General features: G+C 39.2%; 1 protein-coding gene across 1 annotated transcript in view; it reads right to left on the bottom strand.

The window, feature by feature from the left end:
- The window catches only part of eif2b3 (eukaryotic translation initiation factor 2B, subunit 3 gamma), a 61,686-nt gene that overhangs the window by 14,644 nt on the left and 21,182 nt on the right, over positions 1-25,860 (bottom strand). The window contains exons 4-10 of the mRNA XM_052128443.1: positions 23,103-23,262; positions 22,669-22,780; positions 9,703-9,792; positions 2,876-3,009; positions 2,582-2,772; positions 2,363-2,425; positions 1,424-1,572 (exon numbers count right to left, since the gene is read on the bottom strand). Of these exons, the coding sequence (XP_051984403.1) occupies positions 1,424-1,572; positions 2,363-2,425; positions 2,582-2,772; positions 2,876-3,009; positions 9,703-9,792; positions 22,669-22,780; positions 23,103-23,262 (899 nt within the window). The remainder of the gene's footprint in view (positions 1-1,423; positions 1,573-2,362; positions 2,426-2,581; positions 2,773-2,875; positions 3,010-9,702; positions 9,793-22,668; positions 22,781-23,102; positions 23,263-25,860) is intronic.

Genomic DNA, 25,860 nt, shown 5'->3' with positions numbered 1-25,860 from the left:
CAGAAAAGAACCATCCAAATAAAACTATCGAACAAGACTGCGGAATTTAGCAAGATGTGAACGAGGAAGCATCTTTTAAGTCACGCATATAACACTTGTCGTTAGACGCTTGTTTCTTTGGGAATCATTACATCTACATTCATCACTTTTCTGTTAACTTGTTGTTCTGGGGGCCTGTTCAGGGTCAGTGAACACCTTCAGCAATTTGACAACGCAAGTTTCTGTTTTTTCTCAACATTACAAAAAGCAGCATTGGCCACCCCCGGACACGCCGCCTACAGGCAGAAGTGGCCAGTCTCTGGACGTGTTCACAGCAATGTCTGCACATCATGTCTACTTGAAGCATACATTTCACCTAACAGACAATATCTGATCTTTGGTCTTTACATGCTAAAAATCTGATCCAGACCACTAAATACTTAGAGGCAGTCAACATGTCTAGTATCTTGGACTGGGGATGTTTCAGGACAACAGAAGAGGTGCATGAATTTGCAAACAACATAATGACATATGGGTAGCTGACATGAAATACTTATGGGAAGTTGACATTCTACACTTTATCTACAACGGTTTTATAAATAATTTTGCAAATTCTTTTGTAATTATAACGCATGCAGTTTTTACAGGCACATTAATTGAGGCGGTAACTAATGGTAACTCCATTAGTAAGTTAAAATGAGCAATACTTTTACAGCATTGGAATAATGTTAATTTCAACATATAATACACTTTTTAAAATGAAACGCTGTATACATTAACGTTAGTTCATGCATTATGAACTAACATGAATTAAAATAAAAAAAAAATATTTTCATAAATTAACATTAACCAAGATTAATAAATGCTGTAAAAGTGTTGTCCCCTGTAAGGATATTTCATGATACCTAATGCATTTACTAACGTAAACAAATAAAGCCTTATTATAAAGAGTTACCATTGAGACTTCACACCGTAGCACCATTTAAAATTAACTAGTGAAGGCAAAAAGTGTTTAAAAATTGGTAAATACTTGTCACCAGCTACAGGATGTAAGACATACACTGGGGCAGCTGCTCCAGCATTTAATCCACATTTAATTAATGTGCTATGTAATTAATGTGAACAGTAATTAATGTGATATGTGAGTAGTTATGTCATGTACTATGTTAAAGATTTCACACATAACAGTTTTTGTTATTTTAGGTGGTTGTGCCATTGAATGTTTTGGACTAAGTAGGTTCACTGCTAAATTAACAACATTTTTCAGATGTCTGACAGTAGATTAGCCTTTTTCAAAATAGTGTAGTTTTTCAGTAACTTTCAGAAATGATCAAACATGCTCTCCTACAACATCCTCTCTCTCAAGAAGTATCTCGTAAGTAGACTAGTTTGGGCACTGTTGCTGTCATAAGCAGTCAGAATGAACTTGGGTGAGATCACCTACCCTTCTTCAATAGTCACACCGTTCATGATGATGGAATTGGTTATCTTGACCTTCTCCTTGATTGTAGTTGATGCGCCGATTGTCGAGCGCTTGATTGACGTCTTGTCTGATATCTGACAAGATGGCCCAATAATGCTGTCACTTCCCACCTAAATAAGAGAGATGGTACCATTTTACAGATGCAGTATTTATTCAAATAGCATACTGGATTTATTTATCATACCAATTACCATATGAGTATTCTTTAATATATTTGTATTTTTAAGTACACAAAAGAACAGTGTCAGTAATAACCTTTTCCAATAAGGAGAAATATTTGCCACCACGATGTCATATTAAGGGGAATTTTTGTAAATTTTGGTGGCTCTTTAAACCCAATATCGTATCATTGATATGTCTTACGCCCTAAGTATACTTTGGTTTTGACCCAAAAGCTTATCCATATCCGTAAAGTCGAATGTCATTATACTTCCTTTAACTGTGGTGTTTGACACATTCACACTATGACTGCTTTTTTTACATATAGCTTTTTTACATTGAACAGGCAGTTGACACATGCATGCTTTGACTGCTTTGAAATGCTGGACTATGTCTCTTTAGGAGTTTAAACCCATAAAGATGTCTTTATATTCCTTTACACTCAATTCCTGACATCCTCACACACACACACACGCTCTTGACGTGCATCTCCACAGTTGATGTTTCTACCTTTGTCTCCTGATGTTTAGTGGCGATCACGTCTTCTAGTGCTTCTTTGTGACCGCAGCGGCTCAACTAATTAGAGCAAATAATTCCAGTCGCATGTAAATTCTGTGCATTCATAGTATCCACGGTTAGAACAATCTGGCTGCACGTGCTCAGTGCTCAATCTCTCTGCTGATGATGATGAAATTTGTGTTGCACGGTACGTAAGGTATACTTTGGGCTAAAAGGACTCACCAAGGAGAATTCTGAGACCACAGCTGTCGGATGGACTGGAGGGTCCTCAAACATCTTGGGAACCTGCGGGACAGCAGAAAACAACACATTTGATGCAATCAACATAGCTCAAACAACAGATTTGACGGTTGTCAGAGACAACCTTTTTAACAGTGTAAATAAAACTAAGCATGTTATAGCCTCTGCTCTTATAACAACTGTTCTATCATTTTGTCTCACCACGCGGTTGGCCTCTATATAAGCGGCAAGCGTGTTAACACGGTAACACATGCCGTCCTCCATGATGTGAACGTAGCAGCGTAGCTTTCCGCCATGATAGGCCTCGCTCATGTCTCCACGGTGATCATTCCAACATGACCTCTCCTGGGCAAGCTGCAGCAGGGCCTCGTCTTTACTACAGTTCAAGAGCTCTGTGAACACGTCCATAAGTTTATGAAAGGTCAATGGTTATTATGTAAGCATAGCATTCTTTTAACGGTTGACAAATGTTAATCAATACAAGAGGAATTTTACCCAAATTAGCGTGAACATCCTGTTTTTTCTGATTCTTTTCGGAATCATCTGTAGGATTTGGGCAATTGGTGGACATTGAGAATTGTTTACGTACCAAAAAAGGCACCAATTCTCCTCTGATTGAATTGACAGACCTGTAAATGTAAGCATATTGGAAAACTATTAATTTGAATTTAAAATAAGATGGTATTTAAAGTCAACATGAAAAAGTGTTCCAAAACCACAAGTAAAATATCTCATGTCTAAGGAAACAGTGGTAGCAACCCATTTTACTTCCATAATCAGACATACTTCCAACTTGTTAAAAAATATCTGTTATCTGACAAGGCAGTCCATTAATAAAAGAGACCGTATCATTTACTGTAGCAGTATTCAAACAATACACTTTTTAAAAACAAAATAAAACCATCTATAACACACCATTTCTACAAAAATGAAGGGCGGACTTGATTTTATCCATCGGGAATTGATTGGATATTAAATAAAATGTAAATGGTCAGTTTTAATTTCACAGAGATGATTTATAGTTAAATAGTATTTAAATATTGATCTTTTTCTCACAAAAATCCACCATATACCATTTAACCAATGGAGTTGTATGTATGACATTTAGGCTGACTGTCTGTGATTTTTGGATCTGCAAAGTTCTGATCACCATTCACTTGCATTTTAAGGACCTACTGAGCGAAGACGTTTTTCTATTTTTCTTCAAATGTGTTCTGTTGAAGATAGAAATTCATACACACCTGGGGTGGCAAGAGGGTGCGAAAATGATGAGAGAATTTACATTTTGGGTGAATTATTCCTTTAAGGATCCAAGTTTTATTCAATAACAGCAATGTTTAAGTTTAGACCTCTCAATGTAACGTAAAAAAGACCTGAGAGTTTGAAACCTTAAGCTCCTGAGTAAAATGTGGAAAAATAATATCAGTATGCAGACTTTTATTATTTAGTATTTTGTTTGTATTACATTTTTTTAAGATTGCTGAACTGTGTCCAGTTTTTAAGTTGGGTTGAATGTGCAGAATTTTACTATAATTACTTGCATCTCTAAAATGCGTTTTTGGCAATCTGTTTGATCTGTCTGTGGTTATGTGTGGATTTAAGAGGAAATAACAATTCAATCGAAAAATGGGATTACCAACAAATGTAAAAGAACGTCACTGAACTTCTTTAGAATGCCTGAGATAAGCATGCTGACACAGATGGGAAGCACACACATAAGGTATTCCACTAAAATAGCTCAGAATTCTGCTTTAAATATTTGTTTGTGCTCATATTAAACAAAATAATAATAATGAGAAACGGTTTATAGTGATTTTTTATTTTTTTTACTTTCTGTGAGTCATTAACTTTAGATATTTACTCTAAATATTCCAACACTGGGTATCAAGGTGTTACATACGCACTGTCAGAAAAAAAGAAAGAAAAACAAGACATTGCCTCTCAAAATGGTGCATGTCAATGTGGGTTTCTTCCAATGTACAATGCCTTCAAAAAATAAAATATACCTGTAAATAAAATACAATTTCTGTCAAATAAAACAGAAAAAATAAGCAAAACACAAAAAAATTATTTAATGTTGTTTTTTTATGGATTCCTAAAAGGTTAAAACTGTTGAATCATGGTTTGAAAACATGAAAGCTTGAGGAACCAATAAGCTTGAGAAATTCAGAATCTATGCCGCATCCTTAAATCAGCCTCTCTCTCTTTACTTTCTTTTAGGCAAGATTAGAATTTCCATCTGAATGCCGAGAGAGAAAGAACAGTTACTATGTCCATTTTCTCCTTCAGTACTCTATGGCACTGCAGGCTCAAGGGCGACAGAGAGAGAGAGAGAGAGAGAGAGAGCGAGAGAGAGAGAGAGAGAGAGAGACGGAGGGAGGAGGGATGGAGAGAAAAAAATAATCTGAACGAGAGAGAAAAGGCCGCATAAAAAAGTCAAACTACTTTGATGACAGAAAGTGGGGAGAGGAAGAGGAGGAGGATTTGGGGGCAGATTAGATGAAATTATATTTATATCAGGGGAAGAGCAAATTAAAATGTCAAAGCAGGGAGAAGCCGCTTCCTTTTCTGAAGTCTGTGAGAGGGAGAGGACCTAAGGGAGGCCATGCATGGCACCAATTTACAGCAGGCTGCCCGGCCTCACAATGTCAGTTACAGGCGCACAAAGGGGACTGGAGAGGCAGGCGAAGAGAGGGCTATTGGAGAGGATGAATGGAGGGCTGAGGGAGGAATGAAGGGGTGGACTGTAGAGGACACAGGGCGACTGCAGGGTTAGAGACGCTGCCGTTCAAGGGAAAGACTAGATGGAGTGAAAACTTTGTGAAAATGTTGCTGAAAAGGTGCTTGCAATGAAGCGCTGAGAGCATTTCTTTGTTTTTCTATTAAGGTGTAAAATATTTTAATAATATAGTGTGATTTTCAAATACTAACATAATCTGAAGATTATGAGAATACGCCTTTAAGACAACACAAAATCAAAATTGACACTACTAACTTTCTTAAAGCAGATGTGTAATTTTCAACTTTCATATGCAAAGTCAACTTTAAGTAAATCATTTGTAGGTTGAAGTGTAAAACTATGGCTGTCATGCTTTTAATAAATTCCTCTGTTTATTTAAGCATCTAGTCCTGGCCACCCCAGCAACATTGCCTACTTTCACATGGGTGGTGGTGGGTGGTCTGAAATGTATTTATGAAATTCTGTTTGGTGACGTCAAGTCTATTTGAGTATGATGCTACAAGCTTGTCACACCTATTTTTGGGCAGTTTCTCCCATTCTTCTTTGCAGGACCTCTCAAGCTCCATCAGGTTGGATGGGGAGCATCGGTGCACAGTCATTTTCAGATCTCTCCAGGGATGTTCAATCGGGTTCAAGTCTGGGCTCTGGCTGGGCCACTCAAGGACATTCACAGAGTTGTCCCGCAGCAACTCCTTTGTTATCTTGACTGTGTGCTTAGGGTTGTTGTCCTGTTGTAAGATGAACCTTCGCCCCAGTCTGAGGTCCAGAGCGCTCTGGAGCATGTTTTCATCAAGGATGTCTCTGTACATTGCTGCATTCATCTTTCCCTCGATCCTGACAAGTCTCCCAGTTCCTGCCACTGAAAAACATCCCCACAGCATGATGCTGCCGCCACCATGCTTCACTGTAGGGATGGTATTGGCCAGGTGATGAGCGGTGCCTGGTTTCCTCCAGACAAGACACATGCCATTCAGGCCAAAGAGAGAATTTTGTCCAAAGAGAGAGTCCTTCAGGTACCTTTTGGCGAACCCCATGTGGGCTGTCATGTGCATTTTACTGAGGAGTGGCTTTCGTCTGGCCACTCTACCATACAGGCCTGATTAGTGGAGTGCTGCAGAGATGGTGTTCTCCTGGAAGGTTCTCCTCTCTCCACAGAGAAACGCTGGAGCTCTGTCAGGGTGACCATTGGGTTCTTGGTCACCTCCCTGACTAAGGCCCTTCTCCCCTGATTGCTCAGTTTGGCCGGGCGGCCAGCTCTAGGAAGAGTCCTGGTGGTTCTAAACTTCTTCCATTTACGGATGATGGAGGCCACTATGCTCATTGGGACCTTCAATGCGACAGAAAAAGTAAAAAAGAAGGGACGGGAAGCACATGGACCACCTGCGCTGTCATCTGTCCTGACTCCTGCCTCAATCAACCCCATCAGAACAAGAGTTCAACATGATACAGCTCTACAGATCTCACTTTATTTCAGAACATTAACATTCTTCCAAACATTAGACAGTTATTTATTACAACTCTGCGGTTGCTTGTTAAGCAACCAGACAATTAATTTATCCAGCAACTTACGCTAAGTTGCAATAACTCGCTAAGATGCCAAAGCTACCATACATAACCACAAATTCACACATTTCTATACATTATAAATAACTAGCCTTCCATTAGTGAGTTAATATACTACTGGTTAATACCGTTACAACTCGCTCGGTTGTTTTCTACTTACTGAAAAGCAACTGAAATTGTTAAATATGACGGTTAATGGATTTGCTCCTTACACAATACCGATGTGGCCTTTTATAATGTGTGACCAAAAAAAAAGTATACTGCATCACATGGCATTAGGCAGGAAAGAATAGACATTATCAGTAAGGGCAGTAATTTTTCATTCTTTGAGTCCATGCATATACCGTATAAACTAGTCAAGTGTGTCTCAATCAGTTCCCTAGTTCAGAAGTCAAGGACACATCAGGGAGTCAGTCATTTTTTAGGGCTGTCTCATTCGCAAAATCGTTCCAGTGCACTGAAACGTTCGCTCCCTAAAAAATACCAGAATGCACCGTAAAAACTCAGGGAGCATCATTGCTCACTATGTTCCCTTATCGGAAACATCATCATGTCAAGTCGTTAGAAGATGAGCACAAGTGTAAAACACTATGAAGTCCAAGCCTTATTTTCTCTTTAAAAGAGATGTTGTTTGTAATGTCTTTCATTCATAATTACCATGAAAGTGAAACAATCTTTTAAATATTTGAGTTTAAAATAAGCTCCAATATATTTTTATTTCTGCCATTTATCTGTTATAATAACACTACGTTTGAATCTCAAAAAAAAAAAAAAATCACCACGATAGTGTCCATTTATACAGCAATGGTGCTGATTAATAACAGCTGTGCTTCTATGCACAAGCTCATTAATATGTTGCAAGTGATTGAGTCATAAGTGTCCCAATGTTCAATGGATCAGTACCTGAATGTGCATTTATGATATACTGATTCACATCAAAGGGAGCTAGAGAGCTGATTGAGACACAGGGTTGTTGTTAGCTGAAAACTGTAGTGAGAACAAAAAAATAAAAAATCACAAAAAAGTGATATTGGGCCAAATCAGCAATGGCTTCACAATTGTTAGCTATAAGTTTACTTTCTCAGAACTGTAATGCAGTGGCATTATATATGTTGCTGCGTTCATTTGGCGAGCTGTCGGATAAATCCATTGTTTGGCTGCTTTATGCGCGAGAGCAGAGTCGTAAAAAATATGCCACTGTCAAACGTTTAGAAGAATGTTAAAGTTCTGAATTAAAAATAAAATGAATTCATCTGGAGCTGTATCGTGTTGAATCCTTATTCTGATGGGGTTGATTGACGCAAGACAGTTGACAGCGCAGGGTGACCAATCGTGTTTCAGACCCACCCACATAAGCAAATCAAATATTCAAGCTGTACATTCATTTTATATCCATGAACAATAAACATGAGACATGAGCTAATTTATTTATTTTTTAAACAATACGAATAAAAAACAAGTCCTTTTTCCACGTTTGCCTATTGCTTTTGAAATGAAAACCTGCAATTCAAAGCATAATTGATTATTTTATTTTTATTTTCATATTAAAATGAAAAACGAATGAACGCAATGTTCAAGGGCAACTACACAAACAGACACATGATTCTCTACTAAAATAAAGGCATACAAACAGCCACACATAAACACACTAGTACATAAATATACACTCTCACTATAAAATTCCATGTATGCTGACTGTTCAAAATGGCAGTAGTAGCAAAGTCATAACAAAATGACAGTAATGCCTCGTGGACACTAAAAGACTCAAGATTGTCTCCTTTGATGTTTTGAGTCAGCGACTGGTCTGTGACAAGATGTCTTAGGTCTCAAAACGAATGGTCTGGTTGTATGCGCACTCCTGCGACATGCTGAGTCTAGTCACAGAAGCTATGACAGTTTTGAAAACAGCTTGAAATCTAGACATCTTGTCATCAGGTGTGAACACTGTCCCAACGAGCGAGAGACCGTTATGAGCCAAAACCAATTAAATATAGAGAGAGCACAAGAGAAGGGCAAGGCATTAGGAAGCAGAAGACAAAAAATTATTAGAAAAAAAAAAAAAAGTTTCACCCACATCTCCCTACCTGCTGTATTTATTATTTTAAGCTGTTTTTATTATTTTGTTCTTTTGCAAATTAGTACAAATAAGCATAAAAACAGGTACAAGACGTTCTTTCATGTTTGTTGAAAAAGGAGAGCAAGATATTGTGCAACAGGAGACAAAAATATTTTTAAAATAAAATACAACATCACCCACATCTCCCCCTACTTGCTGTTTGAATTTATTTTCAGCAGTTTTTTTTTCTTCATATTTTATGGTGCCTATAAGCACAAAAATGGGAGCACAAGCCATTTTCATGTTTGTTGACATGTTATCAAGAATAAACTGCGCAAGTTTGTGAATTCATTTGTTATCTTAATTTTAAGATGCATTTTGGCCGATCCGTTGAAACAAGGCAACGCTAAAGGCATCCATAAAAGACGATTTTTCAAAGGTAATGTGCAGATTTAAAGGGAAATAAGCATATAATTGGAACATTTTAAAGCAAATGCATGTACATGCACATTAGGGACACAGATATGAGCAGCATGCACACTAAAAACTCAGTTACACTTCTCTAAACGTCATGTTTACGAATAATTAAGAAAAACTATGTGCCAGTTTTTAGTGCTTTCTTCTTCGTCTTTTACTTTTTGCACTTTATAAACATTCTGTAATACACAGACTTATGTATATCAAAATCCAAACCAAAGTTTTTCAAAAGAGACATCCAGGTGTAACGGTGATGTGTCTAGCACTTGACACTTTTTGATCAGATCACCCAAACACATCGTAACGCCAGTGTAGACATGACCACAGTCGGGGACGAATGGCCGTGTGGTTCAGACACTATAGTCCCGTATTGTGCGCACCAGCATGACAAAGATTAAGACTGTTGCAGAGCGCCGACGGCAAGTGGAGTGGTGATAGACAAAGAGATTTGTGAAATTATTTTTGCATTGGGAAATCCCAACTTACTTGTTGTTTACTAAGAAATCAACCACAGATCTCTTCAGGCAGTACAGGTGGGCATCCAGCAGGCCTGTTTTGATGAGCATTCTGGGATGTCTGAAAGAGTGACACAAAAAATAGCATAAACAAAAGGCAAAGAACCAGGGAGCAGTGAATACTGCAATTAAAATATTATGACGGTAAATGTTCCATATAGAGATTGCAGCTGCACCACAACATCATGCAGGGTAAACATGGAATGTGTATTTGTGCTTGATGGCAAAACAAAGTAAATACATAACAGCTTTGACAAAAAAAAAAAAAAAAAACATTGTAACCTGCACCCTGCTACCCAGGTTTCCTCAGATGTTATATAATTAGACTATATAGCTTGACTATAACCTTTACGTTCCATGAAGCCTTTTATTTTCCTGTCTCACTCCCACTCTAATTGGTCTCTTTGAGGCACTGTAAGAGAGCTATAATGACCCCCAAAATAAAAATAAGTGAAACACTTGTGAGGTGACATGAAAGGGATGGAATGTGGTTGCTTATGCGTTATATAGTCTTCAATTAGTTCAAATTTAAGTTGAAGAAAAAATTGCCAAGTCATTCACTTTTTTACCTCACAAATGTTTATATAATGGCTGTCATGGCAACCCATTCCGTATTATAGTTTCTGCCACAGCTCGTGGGTAATGAGATTTCAGGAGCGCCATCGGACCCCCCAGACGGTCTTATAGCCTGCCATTGTCATGAAAATTATCCTGAAGCCCCTACACAGTACTAAGAGAGGAACACAAAATGTCTGTCCTGGGGCTATAGCGATTCACATGTAGAAAGAGTCCAGTGCATCGAGAAGATGAAGACGAAGTGTTACTGAATGAAAAGCAGAGTAGACAGCAATGCGAGTTAAGCTGTCAAATGGAAGTGAGGAATTCCAGTCACATCCACATGCAAACCACAGTGAAGAGATGAGTCTTTACAGTAACTTTATTGGGTCAAGGTTTTTGCAGAATTACCTCAATTTAAAATGATTAATGGCAGTGCAAAGTATTTGCAAAGTCCATGTTGAAAATCTGGGATTCAATATTCAATTTAAACATGGAAATAAACAAACTTTTTAGGATTTTAGAAAATAATTAGTACTACTTCAGAGTCATTAATCAAGTCAGCATATTTGACAATATTTGTGACATTGACCATGGTAACTCCTTGGTAACTTGACCATGGCAAATCCTTTGTGCATTGACACACAAGTGCACTTTGTACATTTGTGAGTTTCTTGCTTCCAACGTTAAGATGCTTTTAGGTCATTAAGTCAATGCCAGTTTCAGTGCCTGCTGTCAATTAAGGATTAGTTTATCCAAAAATAGATTTTTTTAATCACCCTAAAATTCTGTCATCATTCACTCACCCTCATGTCATTTCAAACCTGATAAAACGTAATTTCTTTTGTGGAACACAACAGTAGACAGAGTCAGAGATTGACAATTCCAATAAGGGGACATATTTCCCCCCATGATGTGATTTTCTTGGGCATTTATTCATTTATTTATTATATTTCATGAGGGCATATTTAAGTTAAAGCTTAAGTATTTAACCTTTTCTCTTTTAAAATACTTTCTCATATCCAACCTTAATAGGCTGAGAGAACGATAAGTAAAGCAATAATAAGAACATTTTCTCAAAAACTGTATGAATTTGTCTCTGTGGCACTATGAAAATCATGTTTGTTTTGAGGGGCCTGTCTATACAAATACAATGGCACTGACTCGACCAATGGCGTGAGTTGGGGGCGAGACTATCTCTTTGTTTGGCCAACAGCAGAAAGGGAGTGTATTCGGAAAGTTGTTTTAAAAACAAAGTTTATTTTTGCAATTCCATTTGGTGGTGCAGAAATTACATAAGTAATAAAATGCTTAAATTTAGTAAATTCATTGACAAATTCTCAATCTTAAATAAGGTTTAGAATGTATTAGCGTTTACTCATACATTTAAACCAACATCATCTCATATTTTATGCAATACTATGTATAACTAGGCCTAAAATTGCATATGAAGTACTTCATCAGATGTTATAAATAAAGTACAGTGGAATTCATTACAGGTGCATTTGTTGCCCCAACATTTTTAATTTCAGTGGTATTTTTCTCATTTTAATGAGATTCTTAATTTTTGACACTGTCAGGAGAAATTTTGAAGAATGTTGACCATACTCTTTCCAATATAATGAAATTGAATGGTGACTGAGGCTGTCAGTACCAAACATTTTTCCTAGCATCTACTTGTCTTAAATGGAAGACAAAGTCAACAATCCCTTTAAAAGCAAAAGGGGGGCATACAAAATATGCCCCCCTTCAATCAAATTGTTATGCTGATACTATAATGAAGAAATGCAAATGTAAAACTTAGAAAAATTTACTCAGACTTTTGAACCCTACTGTACAGTATCTCTTCCCCCCTGCAGTTATGCAGCGTATGGCAGCTCTATACTGGGCAGCCTTCTATAAACACAATCAGGAGACCTCTCCCACCCCCGTGATATTTACGAAGTGACAAGGTAAGAAAACCTCCTAATTTATAAAGTTGTACTTTTTCACTCCACCAGATAACACACGAAGAGCCTGAAACACCGCAGTGTTTACTCATCCAAATCTCAAAAACAGACTCACAGTGTGTAAATCAGGGTGTGTTTGGTGACGGGTGTATGTGTAGATACATTACAGATGAGTTATGATGACACGCCATTAGGCAGCAGTGGCTGGATTCCTGAAAAGCAGGAAAAGTGCGTGCGGAGACAGAAGAACGCTCAGATGTTCTCAGCTACATATGGCACAAACGTGCTCTGCTCACACACGCAGCTAGAGCTAGCAAATTGCGGGGAGAGATCCAGAGCAGGGGAGGAATGAACAAAGGCATGACACACTGATTTATGGGAACACCCAACACGCGACATCGTGGTTTGGCACCTGTGGGCAGGAGCGTGAGTGAATAAGAGAGAGAGAGATGGGCTGAATGAAGGAGTGATGAGTAAATAATATGGATACTTGTGGTTTCTGAGGAATGAGTGGAAAAGTGGGGGGCGGAGTGTCAGGAGGAAAATGTAGCCAAACACAGAGCAACAGGTGTTGTTTATGGAGTGAAGACACTACAAGGCACACAGAGCAAACCCTAACTGCAAATTACTCCTACTCATTCAAACTACTCACTACTACATTGTGCAACTAGATTTCTAGAGAAAATGTGAATGTGCCTGCCTGTGCAAAACTTGCAAAGAAATGACTATGTGGTTGCTAAGGTCTTCCGAGTATTTTAAACGTGTGGCAATGTGGTTGCTAAGAGGTTGTACCAGATGGTTGCCAGGGCATCGTTTTGTGATTACTAGGGCATCCTGGGAGGTTGCTAGGTAGTTATTTGCCAGCTCAAGTCAAAAGATCCCATCCCCATGTCTCTATGAAATTCTCCTCCCTTGATATGGCTTGGGTTCCTCTATCAAAATGAGTTAATGCTAGCCTCTTTCAATTCTGGCTCCTTTAATGGTTGATTTTTTTGCAGCAGCAGCAGCCAAAAATTGTAAGTCTAACTGCTTAGAAAAGACTTGGGCACACTAAATGACTCAAGTTCATGTCCTTTGATGTTTTGAGTCAACGTTTATTTGGCGACAGGTCTGCGACTCAAAATCTAAGATCGCAAGACCAACGGTCGTGTAGTCTGCGCGAATCACTCTGACTAGTACAGATGTTATAATAGATTTCAAACCGGTTTGAAATCTGTAATACAAGTTGTCAGGTGTGCGCACTGATGTGACAAGCAAGAGACTACATTCTGCTACATTTACACAGCAGCAGAATATGGTTGTCAGACCTGTTTTGAGTGCTTAATACGGTAACGTTCACACACAGCAAATTTTCAGGTCTCACAACCGCATTCTTTGCAAACGTGTGCTGTGTGAATGGAACCGTACTGGACAACTAGTATGTTACGTCATGTAGAGTGAGAGCCCCTCTGCACTGTACACGCATGTCTCGTGTGTTTCATGTGGGGTTTAGTTAATTCACGGAGACAGAGAAATTATCAGTGTCATCTGAAGATGTTTAGCTGCTCTCTTCCACCGGCTGCTCACAGACACAAGTCACGTGACACAAAAGCTGCGCACTGCAAGCTCCAGTCGGTTACTTATGGTCTGATGAATTAACTAGCACCTCGACTGGACTCATTTATTTAATAACGTGGCAGCAATTGTGATAAGACATGCCAGTGTTATGGAAATTGCCATCTTTTAGTCACTTTCACTACGGTTACAGCTGTTAGAATACGGTTATGACTTCGGTTGTTTGTTCATACACAGTATTCGAACTGCTACAGTAAGCTGTTGTATGAATGTGACATTTCAAGACTCACACCTGTAAGTAAATATGGTTGTCAATCCCAAACACTGAATGTGTGAACAAAGCTATATAGAGACCGCAAGAGGAGAGCAAGGCATTGGAAAGAGTAAGAGTTAGAGTGGAGACAAAACATTCACCCAAGTCTCCAGAACTGCAGACTTGTCAATACTTTAAGCTATTGTCACAGAAATTAATTTAGCATAATGCTACACTAAAGGACAATGTTGTGAAACCTAATGTCTGCACTATTTGTTGACAAATATATAATTTCCTCTGTTTGTTTCTGTCTATTTTTTCTGTGTTGTCCAAGCTGACGAGGATGACAAAAATCTGGAAAAGGCCACCAGGCTCACTGAGTGACTCACACTATTAGTTTTAATGGCTTACTACTAAACAGCCTTGCACAAAGAGCAGCGTAGCAGCCCAGTGAGGTCATATGTTGCACAGAGCATTGTCAATGTCGACATGGAGCCTGAGCAAATTTATCCAGACCTCTTTGAGCCGGACTCCCCACAAGATGCAGGGCCTTTGTTCTTCGCTCACTCGTCTGAATCGGTAGGGTAAATAACTGACAGATTTAGAGAGGCGGAGAGAGACAAGAGCTAACTCTGGCACTGCCTGGGTTTGATGGGTTGGTAAATCTAGGACGTATGGCTCACACCTACCTCTCAAACATTCTCAGCCGGTTCAGAAAGAGTAATGTTTAAGCAGCATGTTTAAAAGGATGAGCTGGATTACATACTATATTAGACTGTTAAACACACCACACAAAGTAAATGAGAGGCAACAGAGACATGCCTTTTCTCTGAGGTGTCTGTGAAATTGTACTGCTTCTAAAGCTGTCTGTGTGAGAAGCATGCATAATTACAAACTATTAAAATTTTGTTTGAGTGAGTTTGTGTCTGTGTGTGTGGGAGAGAGAGAGAGAGCGAGAGAGCCCACCTGTAAACAATTTAAGGTGAAAAAAGAAGCAAAAGTATGAGATTGGATTCTGTAGGAAACTGTAAAATCAATTCAAGTGTCAATGAACATCACATGTGTAACACTGTTTCATCATGTTCTGCCACTACCAAGAGTCTTCGACCCCTAAAATACAAAAGGGCCACCTGTTAGATGTCTTTAACCCTTCTATTGTCTTAATGTAATTGTGACCAGTAAAGAATACAAAATAAAAAACACACAGTAAATAGTTTTTGATATTGGAAGCAGGCTTTGTGTTTAGACCAGTCAACATATTATGCAGCTTTAATATTTTTTTTGTTAATATATTAATCAAATTCTAAATCTAGTTTAAAGATTTAGCAATTCTCAATTTTTATTTGTAAAATACTCCTGAACTAAAAATTTTAGCTCTAAGATGTACACAGTTAATTTATGGCAAAAAGTTGTGTGAATATATGAAATATCATGAAATGTAAAAAGTGACTAAGTATTCAGGAAATAGGACAACAGTGCATGTATAATTTTTTTTATGATTTTCATCATCGGTCAAATTTACCCAGGATTACAGGCAAGTACTTTTTCTTAGACCAAAAGGAGGGTTATTGCTGTTACTGCATCTTATAAAGATGTAATGATAGAAATGTGTCAGTCCTCTGCACAACTTGACTTGAATTGTCAATGCATGTCGAGGACACTGTTAGGATCGAGAAGTATAGTAGGGGTGGGTGATATGACCAAAAACTTATATCACTCTACGAGTAATTTTATATCACGACAGTATATTATGAGACAGTAATATTTTTTGTGAAAATTCATTTAAAAACAATAATTTATTAAATTACTGTATTGTACTGTTTATGTACAGTTAATGTGTTCTGAATCAAATCGATAGTTTAGTGTAAGAAACAAATTGATAATTAAAAATTAGTTAACTTAAAAAATTGCTTCCTGCCAGCAGTCAACGCATAAGTGTTTAAGTGATATGGCGCATACACATGAGAAGTCGGAAGTGAGCACTTTCTATACAACAGAGGAACGAACGTCACAAGAGTGTTAGTTCATTTCAAACAGCATCCCAGTGCTGCCTGGAAGCAATGATTTAAAAAAAGGTTTTAATTATCAATTTTTTTTTCTTCTTACACCAACTTATCGATTTGCTGCAGAAGACATTTATTGATCGACTTGAGTAGTGTAGATTACTTTTATGCTGCCTAAATATGCCTTTTGGACCATCAAACAGCCAGCAGCCTGATGACACCTGTTTACTTACATTATAAGGACCAATAGAGCTTCAACATTTTTCTAAAAATCTTAATTTGTGTTCTGCTGAAGAAAGACAGGGTAAGTGAATGATATATTCACAGGGATAAGTGAATAATGAGAGAATTTTTATTTTTGGGTGAACTATTCCTTTAAGCCATTGTGATGCAGAGAGCACAGTGTTTTTACAGGTCTTATAAATAACAAGGAATGACAAAACATGTGTGGACTGCACATATAGACTTAGCTGTGTCTGTATAAACATAGGCAGACAATGCCAAGGCTCGGAAATGACTCAGACAAAAAGACAAGTGTCCAAAGTACTGTTAAACATTAGCAGACATCTCATAAATGTACAGATCATTTCTGTGTCCTTGAAAACAGCACAAGTCTTGGTCTTGAAACATAGCAAATATGTGACCAGAGGTGGATGGCAGAAAAGAAGATTACAGATAAACATTAAAGATAAACATGGGATAGGTCAACTAAAAAAATGAAAATTGTTTCATAATCCACTACAGAAAATGTTGTCTTCCCACATAGCTCTAAATTCTCACGCTTTCCCACAATCAAACCCAGGGCATTAACAATATAGGCAAGATAAAATTCAGTTTGCATACAGTTTCTTGACATGACATGAACAAACCAGCTTTGAATGAGTGAAAAAATCTGTTCCTGTTCTTTTGTTCCCCCTATAAAAATATTATCTGACGTAAAATGGAAATTATTCACAGTAATGCCATTTCACATTTTTGACAGGAGACAATGAGGCTGTGAGGGACAGACTTAAAGTACCTTCAATGGGTTGTACTGTAGTTTCAAGTGTTTTTGATTGTTCAGCAGATGAAACATAAAATAACAAAACAAAAAAAAGACTTCAATAGACAAAAAAACACCAGAAAACATGAGCTGTGGAAATTTAGATGGGAACTGCCTTTATCCAGTTCATTTTTGTAGTAATCAATATTATGCCACAAATGCTGCCGATTGAGCTTAACTTGTATTGAACCAGAATATTCCTTTAATATTTGTTCATAACATTATGAGAGTATGACTTTATTAGCCTGGTGGGACACATTACCTAACATCGGAATATGCACAGTGTGAGTGTGTGTGTTTTCATTCTCCCACTGCACTGGACAGCATTCTAAAAGCTGCTGCAACCCTTTTATTATTGGACAGGATTTACAGTGGCCAAGACGCCCCAAATTATTTATGAGCTCCTAACACAAACAGCCGCACACAGAGCCCTATCACAGCTCTACTACTCACAGACCCCTGACTCTCCCCCTGCATAGTTCTGATCCAAACATCACAGAACAAGGAACAGCCAGACACTCGGCCTCCAAAAACTTAACCACAGGCCCCACATAAGAAGCTGGCAATCTGAGGAGCCTTTCCAAAACAAAGCAACAGATAACATATAAAACACTAAACATGCAGGGAAGAAAGATAGAAGAGTTACTAGGTCAGTTAAAAGAACAACAACATTTGGATATTTGAGTAAAATCTCTGTTTACAACACATACAAGGGCTTGAACTATTATAATATAGATTGCATGTGTATTCAGACCGATGCTTGTTAACCAAGGTCTTCTCAGAAGAGTCTGCATAACATGTTTACTGTCTGAGAGGAAGCAATGCATGTCCCCAATGTGATACAATATAGGCTTATATGTGATACATTACATATACCTTTAAACTATGCACATATAGTTTAAGGTCCACAAAATATTTTTTTCCTTTAAACAAATATTACCCCTAAAGAAATAGAACTTTATATTAGTAGCACATGGTATAAATAATCATTTTAGAAAATATGTTACTTACTTTTATTCTAAATTAGATTGATCTTCCAACATATAAAAAATATGAGTATTCTGGCACTCAAACATGAACTTACCAGTACTAGACTTTGACAGATGAGGGAAATAGGCTTTTGAAATCAAGTACTCCTGCATTACATGTTCATTAGATCAGATGGTCTAACAAAATTGTTTTTCCATAGTCCATGAGCTAAGAAATAATAGACATAGCTCCAAAACCTCAGACACAAAGAAAACCCAAAGAAAAGAGAAAACAGTGAGAGAAAGAGAGAGCAGAAAGGCAGAGGAGACCTCAGCATGGGTCAGGAGGGGAGGGTGGTTGTAAAACAGGTAGGATAAACAGTTAAGAAAGACAGCTGCCTGGTGGAGCAGGGCTAACAGGCTAGCATGAAGGAGGCCCTGGTTTTATTAACCAGCCCTCATAAACACCGGGTCATTGCCCTGTGATGCAGCCATTGTTCTGAGGGAGCTGCACCTCCTTTGACACGCTGCTCTGAGGGCAGTAGCCTCAAGGCTTTTCATACCAAGTGCACATTTTTGGCATGGCATGCACGGGAAGAATTTAAATTGAAACAATGCATCCCTCTATGAACTTGTTTACAAAGAGTATTACATATAACAGGGAAGAGTGGGGTAAGCTGTGCCACTTTTTGATTAATGGTATTGTTCATCCAAAAATGAATTTATTTTTTTGACACGTTATTCCAAACCTTTAAGACTTACTTCCGTAGGTGCCTGGAAAGCTCGTTCGCAAGTTCGAATCCAGGGCGTGCTGAGTGACTCCAGCCAGGTCTCCTAAGCAACCAAATTGGCCCGGTTGCTAGGGAGGGTAGAGTTACATGGGGTAACCTCCTCGTGGTCGATATAATGTATGGTTCTCACTCTTGGAGAGAATAGCATGGGCCTCCACATGGTGGAGTGGTACATCTCCATGGTAATGCGCTCAACAAGCCACGTGATCAGATGCGCGGACTGACGATCTCAGACGCAGAGGCAACTAAGATTCGTCACTATGCCACCACGAGGAATTAAGAGCGCATTGGGAATTGGACATTCAAAATTGGGGAGAAAAGGGGAGAAAAAAAACTAAAAACATTCTACTTCCGTAAAACATAAAAAGTAAAGGAGATGAAAAGCCTCAATCGCCATTCACTTTGTATAGGAATGGGATGCAATTAAAGTGAATGGTGACTGAAGCTTACATTCCACAAATGATCTCCGTAAGTGTCCTAATTAGTTACCCTGTTGGTAAAGTGGATGGAAGGAAAACTAAGACTCATTACATTTCAGGACGTTTGCTATAAACTGAAATTAGAAGAAAACATCTAAAACATAGGGCCTTAGAAATAAGACTTCTAAATAGGTGGTTAAGTGGCACAACTTGCCCCACATAAGCTGAATCATTGGGGAATATGTGAATGAATTACATTTAAAATAAAAATGTGAACATAAATATCTGCATCCGAAACCACATACTGTCACATTATATACTGTATTTGATGAATGTATGCATGCGAGTTGAAAATTGAAAATTGACTTGCATTTTACTTTGTTACATGGGGGTGGGGAAAGACTCTGGACAGACCTGGGAAGCCCAAGCGAGTAGTGCGGGTGAACTGGGATTTGTTGTCCCGGAGGTCTCCGGAGGCAGTTGCAAGGTACCGACAGGCCCGAAGGGCTGCGGCCTCGGCCGTGAGGGAGGCAAAGCAGTGGATGTGGGAAAAGTTTGGAGAAGCCATGGAGAAGGACTTTCGTTCCGTACCAAAGTACTTCTGGGAAACCGTCCGCCACCTTAGGAGGGGGAAACGGGGAACCATCCAAGCTGTATACAGCAAAGATGGGCCGCTGTTGACCTCAACCGAGGAGGTTATTGGGCGGTGGAAGGAACACTTTGAAGAACTCCTAAATCCCAACACACCCTCTATGCTAGAGGCAGAGCCAGAGGTTGATGGGGGATCAGATTCTATTTCCCTGGGGGAGGTCACTGAGGTAGTCAAACAACTCCGCAGTGGCAAAGCCCCGGGGATTGATGAGATCCGACCAGAAATGCTGAAACCTTTGGATGTGGAGGGGGTGTCATGGATGACACGCCTCTTCAACATCGCGTGGAAATCTGGGACAGTGCCTAAGGAGTGGCAGAACGGGGTGGTTGTTCCCCTCTTCAAAAAGGGGGATCAGAGAGTGTGTGCCAACTACAGGGGTATCACACTTCTCAGCCTCCCTGGTAAAGTTTACTCCAAGGTGCTGGAGAGGAGGGTTCGGCCGATTGTCGAACCTCAGATTGAAGAGGAACAATGCAGTTTTCGTCCTGGCCGTGGAACAACGGACCAGATCTTTACTCTCGCAAGGATCCTGGAGGGGGCCTGGGAGTATACCCATCCGGTCTACATGTGTTTTGTGGATCTGGAGAAGGCGTATGCCCGGGTCCCCCGGGAAAGACTGTGGGAGGTGTGTGGGAGTACGGGGTGGGGGGGGGGGGGTCCCTTCTTAGGGCGATCCAATCCCTGTACGTCCAAAGCGAGAGCTGTGTCCGGGTTCTCGGCACGAAGTCGAGTTCATTCCATGTGGGGGTTGGTCTCCGCCAAGGCTGCGCTTTGTCACCAATCCTGTTTGTGATATTCATGGACAGGATATTGAGGCGTAGTCGGGGTGGGGAAGGTGTGCGGTTCGGTGGGCTGGTTCTCATCGCTGCTTTTTGCAGATGATGTTGTCCTCATGTCATCATCGGTCCGTGACCTTCAGCTCTCACTGGATCGCTTGGCAGTCGAGTGTGAAGCAGCTGGGATGAGGATTAGCACCTCTAAATCTGAGGCCATGGTTCTCAGCAGGAAACTGATGGAGTGCGTACTCCAGGTAGGGAAGGAGGTATTGCCCCAAGTGAAGGAGTGCAAGTACCTTGGGGTCTTGTTCACGAGTGAGGGACAATGGAGCGGGAGGTTGGCTGGAGAATCAGGGCAGCGGTGGCGGTATTGCACTCGCTCTATCGCACCGTTGTCACGAAAAGAGAGCTGAGCCGGAAGGCAAAGCTCTCGATCTACCGGTCAATTTTTGTTCCTACCCTCACCTATGGTCATGAAGGATGGGTCATGACCGAAAGAACTAGGTCGCGAGTACAAGCGGCCGAAATGGGCTTCCTCAGAAGGGTGGCGGGCTTCTCCCTTAGAGATAGGGTGAGGAGCTCAGTCATCCGTGAGGAGCTCGGAGTACAGCCGCTGCTCCTTTGCGTCGAAAGGAGTCAGTTGAGGTGGTTTGGGCATCTGGTAAGGATGCCCTCTGGCCGCCTCCCTAGGGAGGTGTTTCAGGCACGTCCAGCTGGGAGGAGGCCTCAGGGAACACCCAGGATTAGGTGGAGAGATTACACCTCTACACTGGCCTGGGAACGCCTCGGGGTCCCCCAGTTAAAGCTGGTTAATGTGGCTCGGGATAGGGAAGTTTGGGGCCCCTTGCTGGAGCAGCTGCCCCCGCGACCCGACTTCAGATAAGCGGTTGAAGATGGATGGATTGAAGATGGATGGACATGCAACTCTTTTGATCACAGGCAACTGTACATGATGGGCCCTCTCTAAAAATATGGTAACAAGACAAAAAATGTGCAGTGTCCAAGCTAAAGTGGGTGACACAGCTTACCAAAACAGAAATGTTTTTTAAGGTGTGCTTTTCTTTGTATGGTGTTCATCATACACCTAGTATGTTTTGCATATTTAACTTCAAATATATAAATCAAAAAATAAAATGACTTCATTTTAAGGCTTTAAAAATGCTTAAAATTGTTCTCTTTTTGGTCAAATATAGTTTTGGTAAATTTTACATTCGTACTAATTTTTTGACTCAAAAAATGTTATAATTTTTTAAACAAAAAATATTTTGTATATATTTTATTATATTTACATTTTTATTATATTATTCAACAGTAAAACATTTCTTTCCAAATTCCTTCACATTCACAAGTTATTTTAATGCTCTGATTAAACCCACAAGCCCTTATTTTTCATGAAGCAAAACCTTTGAGATTTTGTTTAATAATTTTATCACTCCACAGAAATAAAGTGTGCGTCTCTTTGTCACTGCGTGTCATTAACACAGCGTGTATGACCCAGGAACATTTGCCATCACATGATCATTTAAAGTGAAACCAGAGTGCTTTGCGTTCACTATCAAAATGTATACTTGTTCGATTACATTTTCGCTGGAGTTTGGCTCGAGCCTCTGCTGACAGCGTGCGTATCGGGAGCGATTCACGCACTCTTCAAAACAGAAGCTGACAGGAGCTTGTTGACCTCCACAGCGTGGCTGAGTGACACTCAGACTCGGTGTTCAAATAAATGACACACAAATACGTTAATAATTTTTTAACCAGCATAAAGGCAGGACAATCCAGCTATTCCACCCACAATTTGATTGTAATGCCAATTGAAAGAGCAGTGTGTTCCCAACACTTAAAAATCCCTTATTTGGGCATTAAAATGTGATTGGACTTGTGACAGGCCTACCTGCTGGCATTACAAAAATAACAACAATTAGAGGAGGAGTTTACTGTTGGAACAGAGTGGACCTGAAGATATGTTGACACTCACTTGCACATGATGGACTTTCGGAGAACAAGGCCTTCCTCTAGATCTGCCTCGTTTGCCATGAAGAGAAGCCGCTTTCCTGTGCCGTCCACCCCAACAAAGTCCCGCTGCTCTCCTGCCACAGTGCACAATTCCAATCAGTCACAGCAAACTCGCAAAACACCACAGGAGGACACACAGAGTTTAACTATATTCTGGCTCAAGATAGACAGCCAGTCAACAAAGAGATTAGCTGACCATTGTGGAGCTGATTGTTGGCGGCTCGGATGCTTGACAAGTCGACTAGTCAATTCGTCCTTTAAAAGCACTGCCGCTACAGCCATCAAAGCAACACTTTTGTACAAATTCATTGCCTTAAACAATACATTTCAAGACAAAAACTATTGTAGTTTGTAGTTTGCACATCCCTACTACTTTATTAAACAGCAGTTGTGTACCTGCTTTCTTCTTGCCCTTCTGGCCAGGGACGGTCTCTGTGAATTCATGCACTTTGCTCATGAGCATCGACAGGGTGGCGTTGTGGGCACGGAAGAGGTCCACAACCTCATGCAGGGCCACGTCAGTTATCAAATCACAGCTCACCACCAAGATGTCTGTCTACAGAGAAAAAATGCAAATAATATTTTAACCATAATAAAGGCAGGACAATCCAGCTATTCCACCCACAATTTGATTGTAATGCCAATTGAAATAGCAGTGTGTTCCCAACACATAATTAGAAATAGGCCTATTGCTTTGAGGTTTTGAAATCAGCAGTTGGGCTAAAATATTTAAACTTGAACAGAGGCACAAAATAAATTTTTTTTATCTGAGTATTCTCTTCGTACTCTGAAAACCCATATTTTTTTCTATATTTGCTCTTCCAACAAAAATTGCTTTAAAAGATGCCAAAGCAGCCATTGTATGTCTTTGAGCTAAGCACTAAATGGTACAGCATGAACACAAGCAAGCTGAATTATACAAAAGCCACATCGATACTAATATGTTTTCATAGGAAAACTCAGTTTTCAGTTTCCTATCATCATCAGTTTAAAAGAAGGCAATAATTGAGTGCTATTTCGAAATGCTCTGTTGTATCACCGTTCTAATGTGGACGAGAGGCGTAAACATGGCTAAATGAAGCCATTTTCAAACAAAAATTTATTAGTGCGGATGTGGCTAAAGTAAAGCATCCCAGTGCTGTTTTACTATATGCCGTCATGGAAAGATGTTTGTCCTGTCAGATTAAAGGGCAAGAGCTAGATATTGTAATAAAACTAAAATGAATTCAAATGAATTAAGGAAACAAAATACATGCTCCAAAAGTTTTTCATACGGGCCCTCTAAGATCTGAATGAGACAAAAACTAATTTGTGTTACATGTGGAAAATAAACAACATATTGTGACAATCAATCAATCAATCACTAAATATTTTGCCAAATTGCAAATCCATGTAACTTCACCTCAAGCAGTTTTTTTTATGTAAAGCTAAAGAGAACAAAGATGGCTGTGTGGGAATATTAATTTGTTGAATAAGACAAAAATCATAAAAATAGGCTAAGTAGCATAGTAAATATAAGTTGCACTAGCATTATAGTACATTATAACTCCAACAGCTTGGTGTTCCAGCCACATGTGCTTGAAAGAAGAGAATGGGAGAAACAAAAAGATGAGGCAGTTTTTAAAAACATGGTAAAAAGCCAGAGAAGTGGTGTAATGTTCAACAAATGCCAGTGTTCATGGATCACAACTTGTGCTGCATGATTAAATATGGTTGTGCAGTAAGGTTTTTTGAAACTGGCATGAGTTGTAATTTTTTCCCCACAGAAATAAGTAAACGTTTCTTTTTTCATTTTGGGGGGGCTGTAAAATTCCACCATCAACACATTTACGTTGTGTTGAGTGTTGTTTTGGCATGACTCAGGCCAATATTTCACACCTCCGACCTATTATTTAATGTGTCTTATTATGTGCCTGTAATGGCTATTTTGTGTCATTTTTACAGGACTCTTCAGATGACTTGTTTCTGATTGGTCAATCTCAGCATTTTGCTTTCAAACAAGTAATGATAGCTAAACTATAAACAGGAATGCACCAGTATGAATATTTTGCTCTGATACAGATATCGATTTTAATGAAAAACTTTTGGGCGTTACCTTATTTTGTCATCAGACCACCATTTTTTTTTTTTTGGCAAAAAACATTTGACATCTTTGTACTATATAATAGATCATCACGAATTCGTATTATGCTTATGTTGGGCAATTCCATGGAAATGTCAACCACATCATGGGAAAACAAAAAGTTTTAACCAAAGGAACAAAACACCCTTTTAAGTTCTATCGTGGTATAATGGATAATGCCACCCAGACCGCTAGAGGGTGCCACTTGATAACAAAATGCTGGCTGAAGCACTGACTGAAGTGCTGATTGCAGACTATTTTTAAACACAGCCACAGATTATCCAGCAGACACAGGCCACTTCTATTAAAATGAATGGGAGAAATTGGAACGTCCAACGGCCAATGAATGTAGAAAAGTAAGTCCCGCATTACAGGTAAAAGAGCATTTTACACATCATCACATTTTACATGCAGACTGCACTTGTAAATCAACAATAGAATGCACATTAGCTAGATAAGCCGTGACAATAGATTTTCAGCATAATCTGAGGTAAAGAAGCATACTTAAGGATACCAGTGTTGACAGATTTTACTGCTGATTTTAAATAAGTTCTTTGATCGTAATCTTGACTAACTGTTTTGGAGATTTCGGTCTTTCACCATTCATGTAGATAGGAGCTGTACTTTTTTCTTGTTTACATAGAAAAATAGCTGCCTATCCTACCTGAGAGTATTCCAAAAGATGGCTGCCAAGTGGACTGAATTTCCTTAAAATGAACTTTGATACAGCCTTTCAAGCTTTAGTAATCGTGCAAGATCATATTGCAATTTCAATCTTAACTTAATTAATAATGTAGGATTGATGGATACAATAAAAATGTCTCAGAAGTTTACTGGTTTCAAAGCATTTTGGATGTTTTTTTTTCATCATGTATGGGTAAGTGCCTCTTTCACAACTGTCACGTCTGTAACAATGGTTTGTCCTAATTAATGTGAGAATGTGAATGATTAAAAATGAAATATTACATATTCTTAGGAGTGCCAGCCCTTCTACATTCAGGGATTCATTATTATTACAGATGTTTTACATAG

The sequence above is a fragment of the Xyrauchen texanus genome, chromosome 6, assembly GCF_025860055.1.
Source record: "Xyrauchen texanus isolate HMW12.3.18 chromosome 6, RBS_HiC_50CHRs, whole genome shotgun sequence".
Classification (NCBI taxonomy): domain Eukaryota; kingdom Metazoa; phylum Chordata; class Actinopteri; order Cypriniformes; family Catostomidae; genus Xyrauchen; species Xyrauchen texanus.
This window is presented reverse-complemented; position numbering and strand designations above follow the sequence as displayed.